Here is a 24,821-nt window from a genome sequence, read left to right as displayed (position 1 = left end):
CTGTGCATCTGGCATCTCTGCTGCCATATCAAATAGACATAACAAATGTAGAAAATCTGTTCAAAGAGACGGAGTCATGTTATAGAACGCATTGTGAAAATTCGCATTGAAAAAATACAAAAATACATTGAAAGCCCCTTCCATGTGTACACGATAGACGGTTTGATTGTGTAAAAATCTGAGTGTACAAGAAAGCTCCAAGACTGGCGCCTGCACGGGAGCAAAAAGAGAGCAAAGTTTCAAGAGAAGAGAGAATCTCGGTATTATGCTCTCTCCCCTGCTCGCACGCTGTTATGGCACCTGACTTGAAACTTTCTTGGACACCCAGATTTTGAACACCACCAAACCGTCTGTCGTGTACACATGGAATGGGCTTTCAATGTATTTTTTGGATGCGGCAGTGGTGCAAGTCGTACAGGCTGGCGGCTGTGGGGGAGCAGGCCTGCAAAAAGTTTCCAACCCACTGTACTCATGAAGCAAACCAACATTTAAATTCACTGTTAGCTTGTGACTGTAAGCTTACTGTATCTGTCCAACCACAGCCGCTCGACTCGTGCCGGTCTGCTGCTAGAAAATGAGGAACGTGAATAAAAGAGATCCACTCATTCAATTCCAGTCGTATGACAGACTTGGGGAATCTTCTTAAAACACTATTAAGACTATTTTTAAACATTTGCATGGTTCTAGACGGTGCAAAACACTTAAAACATTGATAATTTGTATTCAAAATTACAGTTCCACGCATAAATGTAAACGTTTTGCATAAAAACTTACTTCTTTATGTGTGTGCGTGCAACGTCGAATGAGCTTTGGCCGACTACTGCCACACAGGGCAGCTGCTCAGTGAGCTAGGGCACTCACGACTGCACTGGGTTTGTTTATGTCACGGTTTTGTGATTTGGTGAATGGAAATGAAAAAATCGTGTCAGCGTCGCCGATTTTTGTCTCATGCTCCTTTACATTTTTTGCACTGTTGGGGAGATTTTCAATTGCGCGGCCAATTTTCATTGTGCGTTCTATGACATGAAACATGATTCCGTTTTTCTGTTTCATGATTTTGGATGAGGTATGGCAGTGCGTGGCCGAATGGTTACGCTTTCCGCTTTGTAAGCGGATGATTCTGGGTTCGATTCCCATCTGCTGCAACCTTCCATCGGAAGAGGAAGTAAAATGTCGGTTCCGGCCTTGGTTGTTAGGCCGTTAAGTCATCCCAGGTGTAGGAGTCGTCTCCATGCCATTAGTACAAACAACACACCAAACCAAACCTACTCCGGTGGAATCGCTGGCGGCGGTTGGACTCGCAACCCGAAGGTCGTCAGTTCAAACACTGGGGTGGAAGGTTCCTTGGAGTAGAAAGAGGTTTGGGTGCTCTCCCCATTCAAGCCTTCGGACTCCTAGGTTCGAGCAGAAACTTGCAATAGAGACCACAAAAGACCCGTGGGTCGTTAATGTGGATGGTTTGATTTTTTTGATGGCATGTGTTCGGACAAATACTTTTGTAAATGTCTTTACCACAAAAACTTGTAGTTTGATCAATAATGGTTTATGGAAAACTTTGAATACAGTCCAGACTCGATTAACCGAAGGCCTTAGAAAATTTTCACTTCGAATAATCAATGCCTCGGATAATCGAATCACGAAAAAAAATCGTTGTCTTATTTTTTATGGCCGAGCTAAAGTATGACCCATAAACTACTTTACAATGATTTTGAATGTTTAAATCCACGATGGCGGCCAAAACGGCGGTGATTACTTATTAGAAAATTGCATTTTTTTATTTAAAAGACAACCAAATTTTTAAATTTGACTAAAATTAGGTTGCAGAACTCGAACTTGATGTTAAAAGTAAACAAATATAAAAAAGAAAAACAAATTTTGTTTGGTCATGATTTTATTATCCCAAATCCCATACAAACCTTCAAATAATCGTACTTCGGCTAATCAAAACTTCGGATAATCAAGTAGTTTTGTAGTTTTCTACGAACAAACAAATATTGAATAGGAAGTAAATTTCCACGACCCGTGATGAGTATCGGGCCGCATTTACAAAGCGGATTTAGAAAAATAAAAGTCGCTCGAGGCGTGGTTCGATCCCCCGTTCTTTGGATTGGTAAGCAAAAATGTTGACCACTAGGCAATGCCGTCTTGGTGAGCTTGGACTGGAATTAGGAATACTGTTACAACAGAGAGCGGGTTGTGGCGCTATAACCACGGCAAACAGAGCCAGGGCATTTGTGGAAATACAATGTCCCATCCCAGAGGGTCCCGGAGTATCAAACCATGGTGCTCCCAAATGGTGTTGTTGTATGAATAATCACTCCGTGGTCCAGATCCAGCTAGTGATGATACACTACCTTATCTTTACCAAGCAATTGAATCCAGAAGGGAAATTTAGTTTTGAGATTTTTTTTATTTTGAATGGTTTAGATCACCAAATCAGCTAGAATTGATCAAAATCTATCAGTTTCATGGTATATAGTTTGGATTGTAAATCCTGCTATGTATTTAAAGAGAATAATAATTTATTAAACATTTCAAGTCAAAACGTTTTTAAATTCAAAATATTTTTCAACTTGCTTAAACATGCTTGATGTGGTTATCTGTGTGAAAAATGCATTTTATTTTGTTTTTTTTTTTTTGGAAAAATATAATGTAGGGGAAATTCTCGTATGTTTGGCAGGTTAAGGGAGCGTTCTTTTATTACGTAACGCAGTAGGGAGAAGGGGGTGCGAGGCCGTGTTACGCTCCATACAAAATTTTTAAAATTTGTATGGAAATTTTGTTACGAGGGGGGGGGGGAGGGGGTCTAAAAGTCCGATTTTTCGCGTTACGTAGTAAAAGAACGCTCCCTAAGCACTCGCTCCTAACTCCATCCAATTTGCTGATTTTCACTATTTAAATAGCTAATTTAGTCAAACTTTTGATAGAAACTTGCTTGCTCACTTCTTATTGAGCTATTTATCACTCGATTTCAGTTGAAAGTTAGCTTTAAATGAATGTCAAAGTTCTGACCTGCCAACATTAGAGGCACGCTGGAATTAGATGCTGTTCCCCTATGCCGTTTGATTTTTTTTATCAATTATGAAAGCGAACGGTATAAGCTTTGAAAAATATTAAGCAACTTTATCATTTTCAAAATTAAAATATGATCAAAAAAAACTATTAATATTTTTTTGGCAAAAATATCAAATTTGAAATAATTTGAATACTGTTCAGAATCTATTATCCGAAGCCTTGATTATCCAAAGTTTCGATTAACCGAAGTTCGATTATCCGAAGGCCATACAAACATAGGATAATCGAATCATGAAAAAAAAATTTCGTATTTTTTTATTTTCTTACTTTGCACATCATATCCGAGTTCTGTGACTCCATATTAGTCAAATTTGAGTTGTTCGTTGCCTTTAGCATACAAAATATTTTTTTGTTGTATTTCAACACCACCATTTTAGCCGCCATATTGGTCTAAAAAAATCTAAATCACTTTGGAGCATGTTTGGAGTCATATTCAAGCTCAAAAAGAAAATAATTTTAAAAAAATCCTCATTCGATTATCCGAAGATTCGATTATCCGAAGTAATTTTTTTTTAAGGCCTGCGGATAATCGAATCTGGACTGTATACATTCTTTGAAAGTTTTCGCTCTCTTTCTTCCATAAATTACAAATATTTAAATCGTATATGTATGCAACAGTTTTATTTCTTGAGTTTTATTTGAAAAGGTTCTACATTGGACAATCATTGGACAACATTGGAAATCGCGTAGGTTATAGGACTTTTTAAAAATAACTCTAGATTTGTTTTTCAAACTTTCAGTGAACATTATTTCCGGCCCATCACTGCTTAAAAAATATCTGGCCCGCTGTGCTAAAGGGTTGGGCACCCCTGCTGCATATTGTTTTCAATCACGTGAGGTTTGAGCCCTTACTCAATTAATGTAATGATTTATTGGATTAACACAAATATTACAATTGTACTTTTCGTATTTTTTTTATAACATGCTTAGGACCAAACAAATGAAACAAAACACCGCGACAGAATAAATAGCAACAGGTAAACACTAGAGGTGTCTGAAGAAAACCAAACACAGTAAAAATAACAACAACATTTTGAATAAAAACTTCAAATAACACATTTGTTTGCTTAAATTAAAATAAATCACTTACATCAAACCCAAAAAAATGTATCGCCCCCGAAACAAGCTAAAATGAATAATCGGAAATGGTGTGAATGTCTGGCATGAACACTCAGTGCGTGTTCTAGCGTGTTGCTCGTACTGACTCAGAGCGAAGGGTACATAGGGAAGGGATCTTTTTTTCTCTCTTAAAAAGATTTTAAATGAGGGGAAACAACACAATTTCACATTTTCAAACGCAACAACTGAAAACGGCAGAAAAACATGTTTAGGCATTTCTACTACACGTTTAAAAGGTGAAAATCAATTTGTTAAAGTTTTAAAGAAACTTTCTAGCTATCTCCTAAATTACAGTCCATACATAATCATTCTTGGGCTGCTCGAGTTTTCGTCCAATTGAGTTCATATTTGTGGTTTTAAAAATGCAACCAACGTGCTTCGTTGTTTTCTCAATACCAGTCAACCGTGTGACCACTTTTAAATAACTTCCCCCATCGTGATGAGCCACGATGACGACCCATGGCCACACAACCCGGCCACCCCCACTAATGTATCGAAAGTTAAACGAAGAGGAAAGAGATACTCCACCGATAAACTGTGCTCAGTTAACGCTTTGCTAGCGTTATTTCATGCTACGTTTGCAAACATCAAAGAATTATACACTGATATGCATAATAATGAAAAAGGATGCCATTGCGCTATTCTCGTATAACACTTGTAGGTATGAGGTACGAAGGGTACCAAGTGATTATTGGTCATTCATCTTTTTCTAACACGTTATGCTTGAATGTTACCTGTGGGGGGAGCCAGTATTGAAAGGCGATTATTTCGTTTCAATGATTGCACTGGTTGGCTGCTATATTTATACACATATTGAGATTCAACACGTGTCGGACCATTTAAGGATAAGGGTTAAAAGGATAAAAGCAAAATGGAAATTGGACCCAAAAAACTTGTGAAAAGATGATAAAATGTTTGAAACAAAGAAATAAATATAACTTTTTGTCAAATGCAGAACTAAAAATATATATATATTTTTTGTCACTGTATAGAAAGGGAGAAAGTATCGGTGAAGACCTCATCCAGATTTTGATGATCAGCAAAATTTGCAAAATAAGTTGTGTTTATATTGTGTCTACCTACAAACTTTTAAAAACGTGCCCAAAAATTGATTTCTTTCCATGCACAGAGTTTATTTTACTAGAGGAACCATTATAAATAATTAAAATGTATTGAATTTCCAATTTCATTCCCTGATTGCTAGCTAATATTTTATTATTCTTAAATTTACACTAGCTATTAATATCAATCAACTCAACCAAACGCTTCAATGTAATATATTTAAAACTGTTTTAATATTTTTGTTCAAATTTATTCTTTCTACACATATGATAAGTCAATTTCATAAACTTAACATCAAATGAACTGTACAATCCTTTTAAAAATGACACTCGTTGGTTACTGTCATGCGCACTTGAATTTTCCAGAAATCTACCTTTATTTGCCAGCACAGTGGGAGTTTGTAATCAGAAATACAATGAAATAAGAGTTTTTTTTGTCAAGCTGAATAATGCATCGAGATGAGTACAAACTAATCTAAAGCAAAAAATCGAAACTTTCAATAGAACGTACTAATATTCATCTGGAAATTGTGACAAATTTTGTGTCAAAAATGTGTAATTTTACATCAGGAACTTTTGAAAATATAATCAGTTTAGGATTGTGTACTGTCAATACCTAGATCCGTGACTCATGGTAAAACATCCAATAAGCAATAAATATAAATTTTGTTTATTGGACCTTTAAAAAACAAAAGAAACTATGAATCATTGATGTGATTAAACTTTCGTTTTGAGAGGCACCTAAAATTAACAGTTTTGACTTTTTGCTGTCGTTCTGAAATATACTTCCAATATCAACTCAATCCCATGCAATAGCCAAACGATTTGTTCCATACAGAACTAGGTGATATACGTCCACTGTACGCACTTGCAACACATCTGGAGAGGGAAATGAATTTTCCCCCACTTTTACCATTTCGAGTAAAAGAGGGGAAAATTCAGGATAGAAAACCCGAGTACCTCATATGAAGAAATTTATTCTGCACGTGTCAGTTTAGTTGAACAGACGTAAGTTGATAGCACCTGTTAAATCTTAAGCGTACTGATAAGGACAAACACGTTGCCATCTTTCGAGTCAAACCCAACACCTTCGATTATCCTAAAATTGAACAAATAACTAAGTGTTGCTCCGCAAGTTGAGCGAAATCCTGCAATTGAAATTTTTGGGTGTTAATCATTTATTAAAAATAAAACAGGGTGCCATTACAGGAAAAGCGATGAACATTCGATATTCTCTGCGGTGTAACTGTGTTAGTGAGTGAAGCACGAAGTGCAAGTGCGAAACCATGCGATGGTTGAACGAGAGCAATCGGTGAATTTCACCTCTTCACGGAATTTTCACTCCATAGTCCTGTCTTCACTGTTGATGAATCAAGTCGATAAATTCAGGTGTTGGCTGAAAAATTTATAAGAAATCATGTTTAACCTTAACTATGAGTTGCCAATTTTCATCTAATGTTGGCTTGCAAGTTAATCACAAAAAAACTGAGAAGAACAGTGCAAAATACAAATCCTTGAGGAATAGTTGAAGTTGGTACCTACGCAATGATTCTCAATTTGAAAAATAGTTCAATCAGTTTGAAAACAGCGCACACACATTTGCTGTAACTACAGTAAAGAAATTTGTTTAAATTGAAGTCAATTTGAATCGTTTCTGTTACCACACCGTGCTTTGTTACAGTTTAATGGTTTGAAAAGTTTTAGAAATAGACACCTTTAAATATAATTGATCGAAAAGTTTCATTTCTATTTAATTCATGTGTGTGGCGCTTGTGCGTGTGTCTGTGTGCGCGCTGGTTTTCTCTTTTCTGTCCTGGCTAATCAGTATTGCTCTTGTGTAGAAAAACCGAGAATTGAGAGAGGAAAAAAGTATTTCTTCTCGAATCAAATTTAAGAGAATGTGACCAGCCCAGGTGTAAGAAAAAAGCGTAAACCAATGGAAAACTTTCGTTCTTTGTGTGTTTATGCAACCAGAATCATCATTATAGTGATTCAACAAAACTAAAGCGTGTCAATGAATACCCCTACAATTCCTAAAAGTGCTTGAATCAAAGAAATCAATCAATGTCAATAAGAACTCTACACTTGAATACGATTATCTTCATCGTAGTTTTGTCGAAATGAAAGTGAAATTGCAAGTAAGTAATTGGTTTCAGAGATCTGTTTCAAGTGTAACTTCAGTGTTTTTCAATGAACAATTATTGGTCACAATTGTTGTTTAAATCTTTACCATTTCCTCAAAATGTTAAATGGTGTTTTTAGAGACATGATTTGTATGTGTTTCGCCTTTCTTAAAAAGAAAGGTAAAAAATGCTTGTTTCTGGCCGCTTTTTTTGAATATACATCAAAATTCGTCGGTTAAAAAGAATCAAATATTGATTCAAAAATTGATTCTAAACCCTTGGTGGTCGTGCAAAGTGCCATTGCACTTAAAAATAAGCTTTATCGTTGTGGCTGAGAACAATAAAATCACAAATTTGACCATACAATTTTAGAACCAGTGACCAAACATGAACGCCAGCGTCACAAGCGAACAATTTGATTTTGATTTCAACCAAACTTTTTATTTCAATTTATGTACCTTAATCCAGATTCATGTTGAAAACGTGGAATTACACACTTTCAATTACACGATTTCAATTTACAGTTTAGACTCGACTCGATCGATCTGAAGGGTTGTATGGGACCTCTGATAATAAAATCAAGAACAAAAAAAAAGTTTTCGTATTTTTTAAGTTTTAACTTTGATTATACAATTCAAATTCTTCAATTCCATTTTACTCAAACTTGAATAGTTGATTGCCTATTAATGTACAAAATGCTTTTTTTTATAATTCATCACCTCCATTTTGGCCGCCATCTCGGATTTAAAACTTTGAAATCACTTTAGAGTATATGTGTACAATCAAAAATAAGACAACAAAAAAAATGTATGCATTTCTCTGCGGTTTTACACAATTTTAACATGTTTAATTTCGTTAACAAAAATATTTACAATCTAAAGTAATTTCGATGTACGCCACCGCTTCAATTTCTTCTTCGCAAGAAAATTCTGTCAAGTCAGGTTAAAAATTTTAACTATTGATTGCAACTTTTTACTATTGAATTGTTGAGATTCTGGCTTTTTATGTTTTTTTTTATATTTGTTTTACTTTTTATTCCCTCCCTCGACCAGAGCCGAGAGACTAAAACCATTTTTTTTGCATCTGTACAATTCTTTGCGAAATCAGCCGACTTTTTATGTTTTGTAGTTTTTGATTTGGTTCAAACTATCACCAAAGAAGCCATTTTGTGTCATTGGTTCATCCACACAATTTTAGTAGCTGTTCATACACAAATGGTACGTAAATATTCGAAACCTGTAACTTTTCAATGATTTTTTTATTGTGTCTTCGGCAAAATTGTAGGTATTGTTGAGGACTATTCAGAGAAAATGGGTTCATAGAAAACAAATTTGATGATAATTCAAATAAGGCTGTTGCAAATAGTTTTCAAAGTTTATGATAAACTATTAGTTGCTGAGATATCGACATTTGAATTTTGAGGGTTGTTTGGGTAAAAAAAAACTTCAATTTTTATGTGTATTTTTCTTGAAGCCGCTGTATCTCAGCAACCAGAGGTCCTTAATGTTTCTTAGACGAAATCGTAGGAAATTTGGTGTACTTTTTCAGGAATGTTAATCATAAAAATCATGGAGACTATTCAAAAAAGTAAAAAACCGGAATTTATCGGATAAAATTAAACTTTGAAGGGCTATATCTTGCAAACGTTGAACTTATTCAAAAAAAAAATGCAAAGTACTTTTCGATTGCAAATTAGATTCTACACAATAAAGATTTCAATTTTATAACAAAAATCACAGTGGCAGTGCGTGGCCGAATGGTTACGCTGTCCGCTTTGTAAGCGGATGATTCTGGGTTCGATTCCCATCTGCTGCAACCTTCCATCGGAAGAGGAAGTAAAATGTCGGTCCCGGCCTTGGTTGTTAGGCCGTTAAGTCATTCCAGGTGTAGGAGTCGTCTCCATGCCATAAGTACAAACAACACACCAAACCAAGCCTACTCCGGTGGAATCGCTGGCGGCGGTTGGACTCGCAATCCAAAGGTCGTCAGTTCAAACACTGGGGTGGAAGGTTCCTTGGAGTAGAAAGAGGTTTGGGTGCTCTCCCCATTCAAGCCTTCGGACTCCTAGGTTCGAGCAGAAACTTGCAATAGAGACCACTAAAGACCCGGGGGTCGTTAATGTGGATGGTTTGATTTTTGTTTTTTGAACAAAAATCACTGTTTAAAAAAAATCATAACTCGTCGACAAAATTTTGATCCATACTTCTGAATGGCTTAAAAGATGCGGATTTTTGTCCTCTTAAACATATAAAAAAATCAAAAGTGCGGTTTTTGGGAAATTGATTATTTGAGAAAAAAAAAGTTAATAAAAAAACACAAATCAAATTCCTTTCTAAGACCCTAAACAACCCAAGACCCTAAACTTTTGCTGCAGGCTGGATACATTGGAAAGCACCGAGCCTCAACCGGTAGTTGGTCGATTTTCAAAATGGTTCCTTTTCTAATTTCAATTGAGTTGCGTCTCGCTAATTTCAAAATCATGTTAAAATCCAAAATGTAAAATTTTCCGTGTAAAACAGCTTCTATCGAGAAATTAAAAGTGAGAGTGTGTGCAACATGGAGTTAAACTTTCTGTGAAGTTGCTGTGAAGATTACCATGGCACTTTGAAAAGTTTAACTCCATGTTGCACGCACACACTCTCACTTTTAATTTCTCGATCGGATGGTGAAGTAAAACGTCGGTCCCGGTTTCTCCTGTCTCGTCAGAGGCGCTGGAGCAGAAATCCCACGTTAGAGGAAGGCCATGCCCCGGAGGGCGTAGTGCCAATAGTTTCGTTTTTTTTTCGTAAAATTTTCCGAACCCGACACACTCCAACAACTTTCATCAAGATCGAAAATTGCAGTTCACGATCACTAGTTACAACTTTGTGATCTTACATCTACATCTACAAAAAAAAATCTTTATTTGCGTCTCTCGTCGCACCTACCCGGTGACATGAAACGGTAACTGTTATACGGATGAAAGCTTTTCGTTCACGCAGAAAACGCCTACAGGTATACTATGTGCTGTTCAATGTTTCCAGTAAATTTTGTTTTTATTCCGCCCTCAAACGTCAAACCTTACAAATTCGTTGCCGGATCTCTTCAAAAAATTCTTTGGTTTGATGTTTGGATTTTGTAATCCAAAGGAAGTCGTCCTGTTTTTGTATTCGAATTTTCAAATGGAATTCATTTTGAATCGTATACGAGTTCCGTTTCAAACGCAACAACCGGCTCTTGTTCGTAAATGTACCTAAAATTTTAACAAGTTCCAAGTCGACGAGAGAGAATGACCTTACTCAAAATTGAAATCGAATACACATATTTCACTGGTAAAGTCCAAATAAGGGCCGTAAGATGGAGTCTCTTAAACACATAAGAAATTCATTAAAAATTTTGTTTTAGAATATTTTAATATAATATAAAATATTAAACATGAGTGATTCAAAGTTTTCTTGTTCTCAAATTATTGTTCAACTTAACCCCTTTCCGCCCAGAGAAAAATCGAGATTTTACAGTTTTCCTTGCTATTATCTACAGAATTGACCAAATTGGATGGAATTTGAATTGGAGGCAGTAAAAATCTTAAATAACACTGTGCAGGAAGAATGGGATCATATTATTCATTAGTTTTTGAGAAATTTCAATTTTTATTGGTGCTCGGGTGCAATCATAGGCGTTAGAGGGTTAAAAGAACATTTTAATCGAATCTAATCTAACCTTAGCGCAGCCATTCTTTCGGAAGCATCCTGGAGAATGTTGGGGTGATTACTTTTAAAATCCCTCTTTTCTAAACGGCCAGGCTTACTGCGTCAAGTTTTCCACAAAGATGATTCGTTGAAGTGGATTTAGTTTGAGCACGAATGTTCAAACAACAATACAATTCTGAATCTAGGTCTATTCATAAGATAATCAAAACAAGAGAAAACATTAAACTTAAATAGTTCTGTGTGCAAAACATCAATCAATATAGATCAATTGCAGCTAATACACGCAAATAACATAGCTCGTAGCAATAACAATAGCATTGTAGCTCCAAAACATCACTGTTTACCTGAAATTTTATTCCAATTTCGGATTCAGCGGACAAAATTACTATAAGAAAGCATACCCTGACCTTTAAAACGCAAAGTCGTGTAATTAGTAGACCTTGCTTCTGAATTTTGAGAAATTTTGAAAATTGCCACTTTTTTCTCACTAATACTCAAATATCTCGGCACTGGAGTGTAAAAATTAAATTTTCTCAGAGAGAAAAATGTTCGCCATGATTTTTTTTACAAGCTGCATGCACTGGTTTTGCTGGGAAAAAATGCCTAAATTAAATGACCATTTCTGAAAAAAGTTTCGAAAAATGCGATTTTTTCGACATAAATCCGCCTAGGAGAGGCCAAAAACTTCAATTTTGGTCCAATTTTGATAGTGTATCTTAATCTATGGACAAAAACCTATCGTTTAAGCAAAATACACAGTAGATTGAAACAGTTTTTGTGTTGATTCCAACAGATTTTAGAAAATTTGTTCAAAAAAGTGACTTTTTTAGTAAATTGAAGTGGGGGGTGCGAAAAAGTATTTTATTATTTTTTCTTGTCTTAGAAGACATTGTTTCTAACATCATAATCTATCATTTAAGAAGTGAGCACCTGAAATTCCTCGACATGACTTCAAAATGGAACAGCCTTGTATACACGAAGGTGGGTCTTGGAGGTCAAATTAAAAATTTCGTATTTCGAGTGATTTTATAGTCTTTCCTCAGTAAAGCGAGGAAGGCAAAAATATGGAAACAATAAGGCAATGTTGGAAAAATTAAATAAATATGTGTCGGTCTTTGCGTAGCCACCGACGTCATTTAGTTTTTTTCGAACAGATCTTTGTAATGTCAATCTTCAATGGCATATTTAAAACTTCAATTTTCATCCAATTTTTAGCAAGAATCAATCATATGCATTAATTTGACAAAGTCAAATATTTCGAACTTATTTTTAAATAATTCAAGCAACTTTTGAACCGGCACTTGATTCATACAAAAACTTGCTTTTTGTACTGTAACTGTATTGAGGTTTTCCTCGCCGAACAATGCTCCATTATTGTTCTTCAGTACAGTTGACCTTTGACTATTTTGCCTTCCACAAGTGTTCTCGTGTTTCATGTGAAAAAAGAAGCAAAAAACATGCTGAATGTGCACCTACATGCTGCTTAAAAAAAAGAACGACAAACATAACAAGAAGAGTCGACCGTGATACAAGAGCCTTTTGTGATGATTGACTGACTATAGTGAAGATCGGGCATGAGGTTAAAGCAAAGGTAGAGTATAATCGAGAAAGTATACAGGAGGAAATTTTTGCTCTCACCCTCCATCCAACCGGAGACAGTTTTATTAGTGACAACCAACAACCGGATGATGAAAATCGATATTTTTCACTTTCGTAACTAACGCCTACAGAAGCTTCTCTGAAGCATATAAATTGGGTGTGGTCTTGGCGTTCTAGCGCGTTAACTTGCTTTGTAATCATGTTTTTTTTTCTAAATGGTAACAAAACATTTTGCCAAATTATTGATTGTTTTAATTAACTTTAAAAAAATCTTGGTACATAAAAGCGCAAATTTTGAAATGTATCCTTCTTTAGAATTTTTTTTTTCATGATAATTATCAAATCAATCTCGCACCTGGCACCTCAGACGTACTTCTGTTTCCTTTTTAAAAAAGTAACGCAACCAGTTGACTGTTGCCAAACGAATCGTTCTCGCAACCTAGCTCATTACCATGAGTGTCATTCACAAGTTATAGTGCTTATACGTGTTCAAGATAACTTCGTACTAATTAAACTGCAAGCCGAGCCAGGCTGAGAGTGGAAAACATGAAATGTGGGGTGCTCTTTGCTGCACAGCTTTCTTTCGGGTGTTTAAAATACAACAATGACATAGCTAGAATAAACATTTGTTGTTTTCTGAATCGACAGAACAATGTTAATTTAACCAAAAAAAAAAATAGCCAAATTTAAATATGTGGTAATATATCAAATGGTGCCATGTACATAGCCTTTGCTTGTATTTCAAATGTCAGTGATCGAAAGTTATGAGCACTAAAGAGTGCTTATTTTGGCTGAAAATAAGGTCTCTTTCTTATGTTTATGATATTTGAATTAAATTTTATAACATTTTCCAAGGTGGTATATTTTGAATCAAGTTATTGAATACATGTGAGGAAGTCATCACCGCCTTACTTTATCCGAAGTTTTTTATTAATTGCCAAATCGTTTTTTTTATGGCCAGGTCTGGATGGTTTTCAAGTAAAAATCTGTGTAAGTTTCATAAGTGTTTTTTTTTCTTTCTTTATCAATTACAGTTGAAAGGCAAATGCAAAAAACAAGTTTAACAACACGCCACAAAAATGTGAAAAGTAAGAACCTTTGTTTGTAGAACACAACGTTATAGTACTGTTAAGTTTTCATAAGTGAATTTTTATTTAGTTCATGTGATAAAAGGTTAAATAGCGGTACAGTAAATCATAACCTGTGGACATCAGTGTAACATGCGTGAAGCTTTTCCGGGTCTTCCATTTAATAGTAACGTTGCAGCTGAAAAATTACTCCTGTCAACGTTGTCAGCACCACTCGATCAAACGGTTCATCTAAAAGAGCAAAAAGTCAACAACAAATTAAGACATTCAACAGTGTCACCGTTAACAGTTTCACTGTCATCGTCGTCGTTGTCGTCGAACGCAACTGTAGCTTCAAATTCAGCAGCAACATCGCACAAACACGGACCAGGCATAGTCATCACCGAAAAGATTATAAATAATAGCCAAGGTGAAACCATTGAGGAAGCATTGGTGGATACCGAATCGGAAAAGAATGTTGTACTTGATTCTCACAGTGCACAAAGCAACGTTGGCAATCTGCCATCAACAGTCGTCCAAGCAGGAACAGCAGTAGCAACAACAACTACAACAAGTAATGCTGGAACATCATCAACTACTCCATCATTCGGTGAACTCGATGAATTGCACAGCATTTTGCATTTCCCCGAAGAAGTGGCGTTACGGATAACCGATACCGAGTATCATTTGTTCTATCAGGTGAGGTTCATCGTCGTCATCCTGCTTTGGCTGGGTCAATTGTTAAAGGCGATATATCATCCTTTTAGGTATTACCCAACGATTTCATTAATGACGCAATCCTTGAGCTACAGAAAGAGCAAACATTTAAAACCAGTAATCAAAATCACACTAGCCTGAGCACAACGAGCGTCAGTTGTAGTAATAACAACGTTAGTCGAACGCAAGAACCAAAAGATTCTTCATCAGTTAACGGTATTGGAACAGCAGACAGTACTGCAATAACAGCTGACACTCACAGTGAATATCAATCATCACTGAGTTCTATACGGAAACGGTTTGAAGAGGTTCGTATGCGTGGAATTTGGGACATTTCGATTTTAAATTTAAATCCTTATTTTCAACACATTTTACGCGAGGATGCTTGACTAGCTTAATTTGTATCAAAACATTCAAAGAGAAGAGCGTTCACTGGCTCAATCAAAAGGCTGTGAGTTACACACGGCGAACGAGTCTAGTGTGCGTATTCTAATGTTATTTTTGAAATGGTCCTATAAGCTATTGTCTTATAGCCTCTGGTTTTGTTTAGTAAAAATCGTATTCGTTTTTTGCATGATTGAGATCGTTCAACAACATAGATTTTACGTGCCGTCATCAGGGGTGAAATTGGGTCTAGGGGTGAGATTAGGTCATACTAAAATGCTGACCCAATATCACCCCCAGACATTGAGTCACCCCTGATGATTGTAACAAGAACTAAAAATATAAACGTGCCAAACAGGTGCGCTTAAATTTCGTCCAGCATTTAGTTTAAAAGATCAGTTTGGGTTGAAAAAATGATTAAACCGTTTTTTTTTGCGCAAATTACTTCTGGTCAGCTATAAGTTTTAGTAATGTTTGCTTCAAATTTCCTTCCAGACCAGTGCGTGGACCAACTACTTTGTTCTTTCACAAGGTACACAAGATGAACGAAAAGCGGCCTTTGCATGCCTGTTGCGTGTTGCTATTTCATGCTGGAATATTGGAAATTTCAATGGTGCTAAAGAGATAGTGGATGGTCTGAAGTAAGTGGGTGGCAAAGGGAAAGTAATACTGCAATGCAAAAACAAAAATCAAACAATTCCCGCAAAACATCCGGATCAGGGGTTTCTTTCGGCCTCCAGCGGAATACGATTGCTGTAGGCCGGCGGAAACTACTTGCTTCTGGTGGCGTTATATTCATCGTAATCGTGAAAATTAACAAATGTTGTCTTAAATTTTGCATAAATTGTATTTTGTGTAGTACAACTTCAATTGTTTACTGCCCTCGCAGGTCAATCAAACGAGAATCAATCTGGTCTTCGGAAGCAGAACGAGCGAGGAATTCTGCCTTCGAATTTCTTACAAATGTTTTTGATTCCAACGAATATGAAAACGCTCTATCAAGGGCACTGGTAAGGGCATGGAGTTTGATTTTTTTCTCCAAATTACTCTATTTGAAAATCAACTTTCAGGCAATCTCAACTTGTAGGACTGTTCCTTATTTTAAGAATCATATTAATGAGTTGAAAAAGTTGTTACGAGCGGTTCCAGAGTCATTACATGATGGTGATGATGATGATGTCCAATGCCAACAAGATAGATATTATTTGGGAGAAACAAAACAGATTCTCCAAGAGGATGACGAAGAAATGTTGCTTCGGTTATCCCAGGTGGAGCTACCACTGAAACATCCCGAAACATCCACTTCAAGTGAAAGTCCTACAGTTGATAATTTAGAGCAAACCATTTATCAAAGGGTACAACCCGCCTTCAAAACTATACTTGCGTGCGTTAGCCATCATCAAAGTTTGTGCCGTGAGCTGCCTCACAGCTTGCAGGAGTTTCTCAGAACAGCAGCAAACAGTCCTCGTCAAACTAAAATTCCCCTGTATCAACCGTCGAATCTTCAGGAATTGGAAGAGGACTACGAGGTGGAGATTGGGAATTACAATCCTGTTCAACCTTTGTTTTACGACCACGGAGTCAGCATCGTACCTCTTTCTACCAAAAAATCCAACGTTGTTGATCATCACATTTTGCAGGTAACATATAGCAACTTTTGCAGTTGTTTTTTTTAACTTTACTAGCATAAAAATACATCTAGATATTACATCATGGAACGACAGCAGTACTGTGGGAGCCAGAAATCCCGGCGGAACGTTCTACCTTTGTGTATCTGCGGCTTGAGCGATCATGTTCGTGCATTTCTTGGCAACGGACTGCGTGGCGCAGAATTAAGTCTCAACAAGGTGATTTACTCAACCAGCAATTCCGAGTTTAAACCAACAGGGGTCAAACCAAATGGGCTCCGATTTAACTTTTTTTCGAATCGTTTTTTTTTCGAAAACGTTGCTTAATCCACCCTTAGTAATGCTATCCAAAATAGACACAAGGGGGACCTTTCAGTGTTCTATAAATTTGACTCATCATTCATACCATCAGATTGGGTAGGCAGATCTTCATAATTCAGGACACTTATGTGTTCACAACTTTTGATAGGGTTGTCAGATCTGTATTTAACTAAACTAATATAATTTAACATCGCTATTTATGGGATTCCAAGCCAGATCGAATGAGACCAGACAAAAACGGTTGTGCCAGAGGCGATATTCAAAAAAAAGTAAAGTTATGGTTATATGTTGGACAAGGCGAAAATGTGTTCTCAAAATTGTGACATGCTTTCGAGATATAATTTCTGTCAAAAAACAAAACCGGTGCATCAGCATTATGTAATGGAGACGCATGTCGCTTTGAGTTTTTTTTTAACTTAAAAGCAAAATTTAACCCTCTACTGCCCAAATTTTTCTTTTCAAAATTTTTTATTTTTCCCTTGTTCAGAAGGTCATTTTGAGCAACTTTTGTTCTACGAAAAACTTTACATCTCTTTTTTATGCTTTTCTTTTTTCCTTTTTAGTATTTTAATTTGCATTTATCATGTTCAGTTAATGTTTAGCCTATTCTACCACCTCCTATCATTACATTTTTCCTATCTAATTTTTTCATGTTTTCACTTGTTTTTAAGCCTGTTTTTAAAATTTTCGGCTATAAAATAGCCCCATTATTATTTAAATTGTAAATAAATGCGAAGAGGCATAGTCTGGAACACTAGAAAAATTACTGCATACTTCTTTTTACTTAAAATATAGGCGAAATTCTCGTATGTTTGGAAGGTTAACCCTCTACAACCTAACCCCGCCTTTAGACGGGCTTTGATCTGAAAATCGCCAAAAATCCATTTTTCAACCAATTTTTAATCTTTAAAATGCAATGAAGAACTCTTGAAATTTTAGAAAATTTTAGGGTTGGAAGTTTTATTTGCTTTAAGTGACTTTGCCAATGTTTTTAAAAATGTCATTTTTTTAGGGGTCAACTTTGGCTGTGTTTTTTACTAACATTTCCTTTATTTTAAGTAAAAATAAGTACGCAGTAATTTTTGTAGTGTCCCAGACTATGCCTCTACGCATTTGTTTATAATATAAATGATAATGGTGCCATTCTATAACAGAAAAAGTGAAAAACAAGTAAAAAATGGAAAAAGTGACTGTAAAAACATGAAAAAATTAGATAGGCAAAATGTAATGATAGCAGGTGTTAGAATAGGCCAAATACTACTAAAAACAAACATAAAATAAACAAGATAAATGAAAATTAAAATACTAAAAATAAAACAAGAAAACCATAAAATCAGAGAAGTGAAGTTTTTCGTAGAACAAAAGTTGCTCAAAATGACCTCCTGAACACGGGAAAATAAAAAATTTTCGAAAGAAAAATTTGAGCAGTAGAGGGTTAAGCACTCGCTCCTAACTCCATCCAATTTGCTGATTTTCACTATTTAAACAAATAATTTTGCAAAACTTTTGATACAAACTTGCTTGCTCACCTTATTATATTACTCGATTTCAGTTGAAAACACTTTTAATTAGCTTTAATTGAATGTCAAAGTTCTGACCTGCCAACATTAGAGCCACGCTGGAATTAGATGCTGTTCCCCTTGGAAATGTTAGTAAAACACAGCCAAAGTTGACCCTTTAAAAATATTTTTTTAAACGCATTGGCAAAGTCACATAAAACAAGTAAAACTTCCCACCCATAAATTTTCTAAAATTTTAAGAGTTCTTCTTTCCAATGCTTTTTAATGATCAAAAATTGGTTGAAAAAATTATTTTTGGCGTTTTTTTTAAGTCGTAGCCCATCTGAAGGCGGGGTTGGGTTGTAGAGGGTTAAAAAAAAGTCTTAAGCGTTTTTGTTTTGGATCCTGTTGGTTCAACATGAAACTGCTGGTACAAGAAACATACTTGTAGCGCGGCCGCCCTCAACCATGATTTGATCCACAGATATTAATCCCAATCAAAACCCGGAGGAAAACGTGACATGGCGATTTGCATCAAGATGTACATCCAATATAGGGGACGTAGAGGTTCAGAGTCAAAACTTGGAAGAAGGGATACTAGACCTGGGCACCGTAAAGGACATTGCCATGGGCTCAAGAAATCACGAATATGATCACGATATTCTGGCAGCAGGGAAACGGTTTGGGCTGACCCACGTTGAAAGTTGCATTTCCCTGCTTTACGGAAATTCGGCCAGTGAAAATCGGTTTCTGTGTATTCTCTGCCCACCGTTACTGTGTAGAACTTGGTTCATCGGTCTGCATTGGATGTTACGGGGCTTTCGGCGCCAGCAAAGTTTAATAGACCGATCGATGCTTTGGCTCAAGGAACTGTACATACAACTTTACTACGAGGAAGGCATGTGCAGCGAACCTACAGTTTCGGATGCGATAAAAGCATTTGGGGGTCAACTTTATCTGTCTTCCATGAAATCCTTATCACGGACGCAAATCAACGATTCGACGCCAGAACTGGTTGCGACCACCACGGCTGCAACTGCAAACAAGAAAGATTGCAATTCCAAGATTCGTAAAAAACGTTCCATGGCAAATTTGTTGAATCAAAGCACAGTTCATAACAGCAGTATTTCTGCAACGGATCCTTGCATCAGTGACTTGGAAAAGTCTCGATTGAACGACAAAAAAAGAGACCGTTACGACTCACAGGACCAGCTTTGTCAGAACATGAAAAAACTCAACATTGGATCAGTAACGCAGGATACCCAACTGGATTTTCTCAGTTTTGTTACACTGTACAGATCTTTTAGGTAAGGAGTAAAAATAAATTTGATTTGCAGCGAATTCCGTCTAATTGAACTTCCCACGCAGCATACTGATTCGTCACGATCTTCAAGATATTTTCAACCAGTTGGCGGTTGCTTCCATGAGTCGAGCAACGCTTAATGGCGAAAAGAGTAGAAGTGCGCCCGAACTGTCTGAAATGGCAGTCAAGCGTAAGATAGGTAATCCGCGGGAAAAAGATATGTTTTTTTAGCATTCAATTTTGCTAAACCAATTGACTTTCAGGACTCTTAACACGGAATTGCTCGCTGGACTTAGAGTCATCTGACGCGAAACATACGCGGAAAAGACATTTCGATACTATTGCAGCTTCTAGCATTGCTGTGAAAAATGATCACATAATAAGCAGTAACAAAGTTATCACTTTGGCTACGTTGAAAAAGTTTCTCGAAACTCGCCAGATGGAATTACTTAACGACGAGGATGTTAAAACAATTATACAGGTACTATTGCTTTCTTTTGTTTTCATTCGGATATCAAGTCAATCATTTGTAAATTTATCAACAGCGACATGAACCGGAAGCTGCACATCGTATCGAAAATTGCATGAGTTTCGAAGGATTCGCGCGGTACATGATGGACAAGGATAATTACGCATTTTTAAGTGAACTGATGCCGGAAAGCACTTATATGAACTTGCCGCTGTCCCAGTACTACATTGCTTCTTCGCACAATACATATCTAACAGGACATCAGCTCAAAGGGGAAAGTTCTGTCGAACTGTACAGTCAAGTGTTGTTAACTGGTATGTTTTAAAAGTTGTGAGTTTAAATTTAACTGTGAGACCCTTCACTTCACTTGTTTAAGGTGCACGTTGTGTTGAACTGGACTGTTGGGATGGTGAGGATGGAACGCCCGTCATCTACCATGGGCACACATTCACCACAAAGATTCCGTTCCGAGCGGTGGTGGATGCAATCAACAAGGCCGCATTTGTTCAGTCTGCATATCCCGTCATATTGTCAATTGAAAACCACTGCTCAGTTGTACAACAGCAACGAATGGCAACAATCTTTCAGGTGAGATTTGGGGTTTGATTTTTTTTTTTTGGTGGTCGATTTTCAGTGAGAAAAGCTTTCATTATTTTCCAACAGTCCATTTTTGGCGAAAAATTGGTAACGAATTTCCTGTTCGATTATGACTACACGGACGAACCATTTTTGCCTTCTCCGCTTTCGCTGAAGCACAAAATTCTGATCAAAAATAAAAAGCTGATTGTTGAAGTACCAGCGACCCTATCGACCGGATTGACGTAAGTAAAAATCTACCTGGTTGGTTACGGCGCTCATTAAATTCAACGATCCATTTCAGTCGCCAGAATACGTACAAACAGTCGAACTTATCGAGTCGGGCAAGTTCAATCATATCGAACACGAGTGGCAATTCCTTGAACGAAGAGTTTAGTGATGACGAATATGAGGACGATGATGATTTCGACAATATTGATGGTAATTGTTCAGCTTATTGTGTTTTTTTGCAACTTTGTAATGCATATAAACTTTGCAGACAAAACATATCACGTAAATTGGGGATCAATAGAGGATAAGTCTAGACATAGTTTGTCTCATGGCAATATCTCGACTCCAACGAGGCAACATTTACAGCTCCAACATCAGCAGCAGTTCTTCCAGCAACAACAACAACAGCAACAACAACATCAGCAACATCTCCAACAAGAAGAACGATCTCGCAAACGCAGCAACCAAATTGCTCGGGAGCTATCGGATTTAGTCATCTACATCCAAGCAATAAAGTACCGCGGTCTTAATCCTTACAGTCCGCATAATTCAACACGTGCCAATCCGCGACAGCAACTCAAAACTAGTGGTAGTGTAGTGACAGTGGGAAGTATTCTGAAGAATAGTTCCGGTGACACGCTGAGCCTCCCCTCGTCAAGCCATCTTTCGGATAGTCTTTCGTTGAGCTATGACTCGAGCATGAGTGGTAGCGAGAGTCACTTGCCACCAACGACTCGAACACGAAACATGCCGAACGCAAACCATCCGTGCTATCAGTGCTCGTCGTTGAACGAGGCTAGTGCGAAAAAACTTTGCCGGAAGGATCCACTGGGACTGATTGCTCACACCGAAACTCAACTGATGCGAACATATCCAGCGGGGCTGAGAATCGACTCGTCCAACTTTAATCCAGTTTGGTTTTGGTCGTTTGGATTTCAGATGGTAGCGTTGAACTACCAAACTGAAGACATGCCAATGCATATCAACAAAGCCATGTTCGAAGAGAACAATAGCTGTGGGTATGTGCGCAAACCGGATGTGCTTTGGAACCGCTCACATCTCATGTATAGGCGTTTTAATCCGCTCGAGAAAGAATTTGACGGTTTACACGTAACACAGCTGGTGATAAATATTGTCTCGGGTCAGTATTTGCACCACGTAGCGAATGGTTCCACTATTCATGTAGAAATAGAACTGCTGGGCATTCCAATCGATTGCGGCCGAAGACGAACGAAACCAATCAAACATAATCTCTTCAACCCGGTGTGGAACGAAACCTTTTTCTTCAAGATAATGTTTCACGACTTGGCGTTCCTTAAGTTTACCGTTTACGAGTCCGAGTCGATAATCGTAGCGCAGCGAGTGATATCGTTGAAATGTTTTAGACCCGGTTATCGCCATGTGCGCTTACGATCTCCGACGAATCAGCCGCTGCACATGGCGTCACTTTTCGTTTACACAAGAGTAGAGGAGGAAGGGTTAGATAGATCGTATGGTGAAATTGATGAGCAATACCTTCAACAAACCAGACAAGCCAATAGGAAAGATATACCGGAGGATATTGAACCGATATTGGAAAGTAAAGTTCCTTTGCTGAAACGGAAAACATTTTTCTGTACCGTGTATGATGCGGTGCCGAATAATCCATTCACAATCCTAAAAATAACCCAAGAATGCACAACGAAGGACGTACTAGTGATGGTACTGCAAAAAATGCACAAACAAAAGGCGGACATCTCAAACTTTATCCTGATAGAGGAAGTGTACACGGGATGGGAGAAGAAGGACAAGCGACATCCGCCGACGCAAAGGGTTTTGGACATGACTGAAAAACCGCTGCAAGCACAGGCCTGCTGGAAAGGTGACGGGCGTTTTATACTGAAACGGATAGGCAACGACCCGAGCAGTCGAGCATGGGTAACGTCAATTCGTAGAACAGCGGACGCAAGAAGGGCTTCGATCGCAACTACAACCGGCGGTGGGGAAGCGGCTGGTGGACTACAAGCAGGATCAACCCCGGATGATCCACTCGCACTGGAGAACGTGGACAACTTTCTCGTCTGTGTGTTCAATGTTTCGAACGACATACCATACGCAATACTTCGAGTACCTATCAAATCAACTGCACAAGATGTGCTGGCACAAGCTCTACTGAAAGCTCGGCGCCTTGATAACCCCAACAATTTTGTACTGGTCGAAGAACTAAACTATAGCAACAAAAGCAATGATACTATGCAGCGAATCCTGCTGGACGATGAAAATGTGTACATGACGCAGGCCAACTGGAAGTCAATCGGTCGCTTTGTCATTCATGAACGAAGCCAGCTAACACCATCGACAATACGTAAAACTATCCTACCGATTGAGAAAATAAGCCGTGGCTTCAGCATCAGCCGGGGCTCCTCGTCCTCATCGACCTCTGTTCACTCGCTGATCTCAAAGTCACCTATCCAGGTTGCGTTGAGCGATCCAACCACGTCAAGAATCAAGTGCCGCTCGGCGGATGTGCACGGGGCACGATCGAAACATTCGCATTCGGGGCCCGGGTCCGGCACTAGCATCGGTGGACGGCACAAGTATAGTTCGGAAAAAGAAACTTCTTTTTCAAGTACAAGTAGCAGTAGTAACGCCACATCGAAATCGAGCAATCGTCGCGAGGTACACTCAGAGGGCGAAACCCTTAGTGACGAGGATGTTAAAGAAAACGACATCCTTTCCACAATGTCGCGCTTCAAACGAATGTCTATCAAAAAACTCAAATCGTGGAAATCCTAAGTCGGTACACTTGGTTTATACTTTTGATTGTTGCTTTTGTAATGCACTACAAAAAAAATGCGATTGAGCTTCTCAAGCACTGTGCGGTGAAAGATTTCCTTTGAACTTGAATAAAATGGCATTTTAGCAAAACTAGCTTTTTTCATTCAAGTGCATATGAATAAAGCAAGCAACTTTTTTTAAACAATGTTGTTACTTTAAGTTTTACGAGAAATTTGAGTTGCCTCAACTTCCTTTTTTTTCTTTGGTGAGCCATAGAGAAACATGCGTTACCATTGAGTACTGTTATCAATCCAAACAAAAACTCGTTTACAGTTGTGTTTTATGCTATAAAATAAATTCAATTTATAGATAATTTCTGTACCAACATGAAAAATGAGCGCATACGCATTATGACAGTTCGAACTACTAGGTACTTTTTTTTCTAAAAACTTTAAAAATGTGAAATAATAGCCGTAATCCCGCAGCTTGCTATCAAAATGCTTATGCGCCCTTTCGCAAATGTTGCTCCAGATTTTCCGTGCAGTTCAATGTAACAAAAAGTTAACATGAAACAGTCAATGGTTGGAGGTTAGACTCTATGAAACTTTATCTTGAAATATCCCGAAAGTCCAGTACTGTATATTTTACAACTCGAATCAAATCTCGTGAGTAAAAACCTCATGTTGAGAAAACGCAATCAAAGTTTAAGTACTTACAAGAATACAAGCTTGGATTACCAGTAGTCAGGTTTGTACAAAATGTGAGCTGCTTTAATTGTGTGGGTTAATTTATTTCAAAGTTGACTTTAAACCTTGCTGAGAATGGCGGATTTTAAATTTCTTTCGTTTTTCATAAATCCACGTCACTAATGGTCTGTTTCGTATTCTTTGAATTGATGTCATCGATTAGATGTGGCAAAAAAAAACATAAAGATAGATTATCACAGCATCGGATACTCAATAAAAAATAATAATAAATTACAAATGAAAACTATGTGATAACTTTTAATAAAAACTTAAACTGTATAAATATATCAGATTGACCCGAAGTTATGTTAATTTTACCAGTAGTGTGTTGTAAATAATAAAATCATTAATTTTAAATATGTATCATGATTGCTCTTTTAACTTATTTAGTCGTTTGTTCAAGAGTACTTAATGCATAAATCAAATGTAAAAATGCGAAACTTGATTTAGGTTTATT

General features: G+C 37.3%; 1 protein-coding gene and 1 long non-coding RNA gene across 7 annotated transcripts; one reads left to right on the top strand and one right to left on the bottom strand.

Moving 5' to 3' along the window:
* The first annotated feature begins 6,215 nt into the window (after positions 1-6,215).
* Positions 6,216-24,733, top strand: LOC6052556 (1-phosphatidylinositol 4,5-bisphosphate phosphodiesterase epsilon-1). Of its 5 annotated transcripts, XM_038259835.1 has the most exons (17): positions 6,632-6,785; positions 7,097-7,393; positions 13,701-13,754; positions 13,825-14,432; positions 14,501-14,758; positions 15,330-15,475; positions 15,724-15,844; positions 15,905-16,474; positions 16,537-16,681; positions 18,767-19,589; positions 19,651-19,784; positions 19,849-20,066; positions 20,131-20,368; positions 20,431-20,642; positions 20,718-20,875; positions 20,935-21,071; positions 21,130-24,727. In XM_038259835.1, the coding sequence occupies exons 4-17, from the start codon at positions 13,887-13,889 to the stop codon at positions 23,634-23,636; spliced, it is 6,213 nt and encodes a 2,070-aa protein (XP_038115763.1). In that variant the 5' UTR covers positions 6,632-6,785; positions 7,097-7,393; positions 13,701-13,754; positions 13,825-13,886; the 3' UTR covers positions 23,637-24,727. The 5 variants fall into 5 exon arrangements, with proteins under 5 accessions (XP_038115760.1, XP_038115762.1, XP_038115761.1 ...); XM_038259834.1 differs by having other exon boundaries at positions 6,625-6,785; positions 7,244-7,393; positions 13,701-14,432; XM_038259833.1 differs by having other exon boundaries at positions 6,626-6,785; positions 7,230-7,393; positions 13,701-14,432.
* Positions 6,273-10,228, bottom strand: LOC119768766. Of its 2 annotated transcripts, none has more exons than XR_005278217.1 (3): positions 10,023-10,228; positions 6,463-6,651; positions 6,273-6,403 (listed from the first exon to the last, which is right to left on the bottom strand). It is a non-coding gene; the product is annotated as an uncharacterized LOC119768766 (long non-coding RNA). The 2 variants fall into 2 exon arrangements; XR_005278216.1 differs by lacking the exon at positions 10,023-10,228 and adding an exon at positions 6,798-7,098.
* Positions 24,734-24,821: the final 88 nt, after the last annotated feature.

Source organism: Culex quinquefasciatus, chromosome 3 (genome assembly GCF_015732765.1).
Source record: "Culex quinquefasciatus strain JHB chromosome 3, VPISU_Cqui_1.0_pri_paternal, whole genome shotgun sequence".
Taxonomy (NCBI): domain Eukaryota; kingdom Metazoa; phylum Arthropoda; class Insecta; order Diptera; family Culicidae; genus Culex; species Culex quinquefasciatus.
The sequence above is the reverse complement of the archived record's forward strand: the minus strand, read 5'-3'. Positions and strand labels throughout refer to the sequence as shown.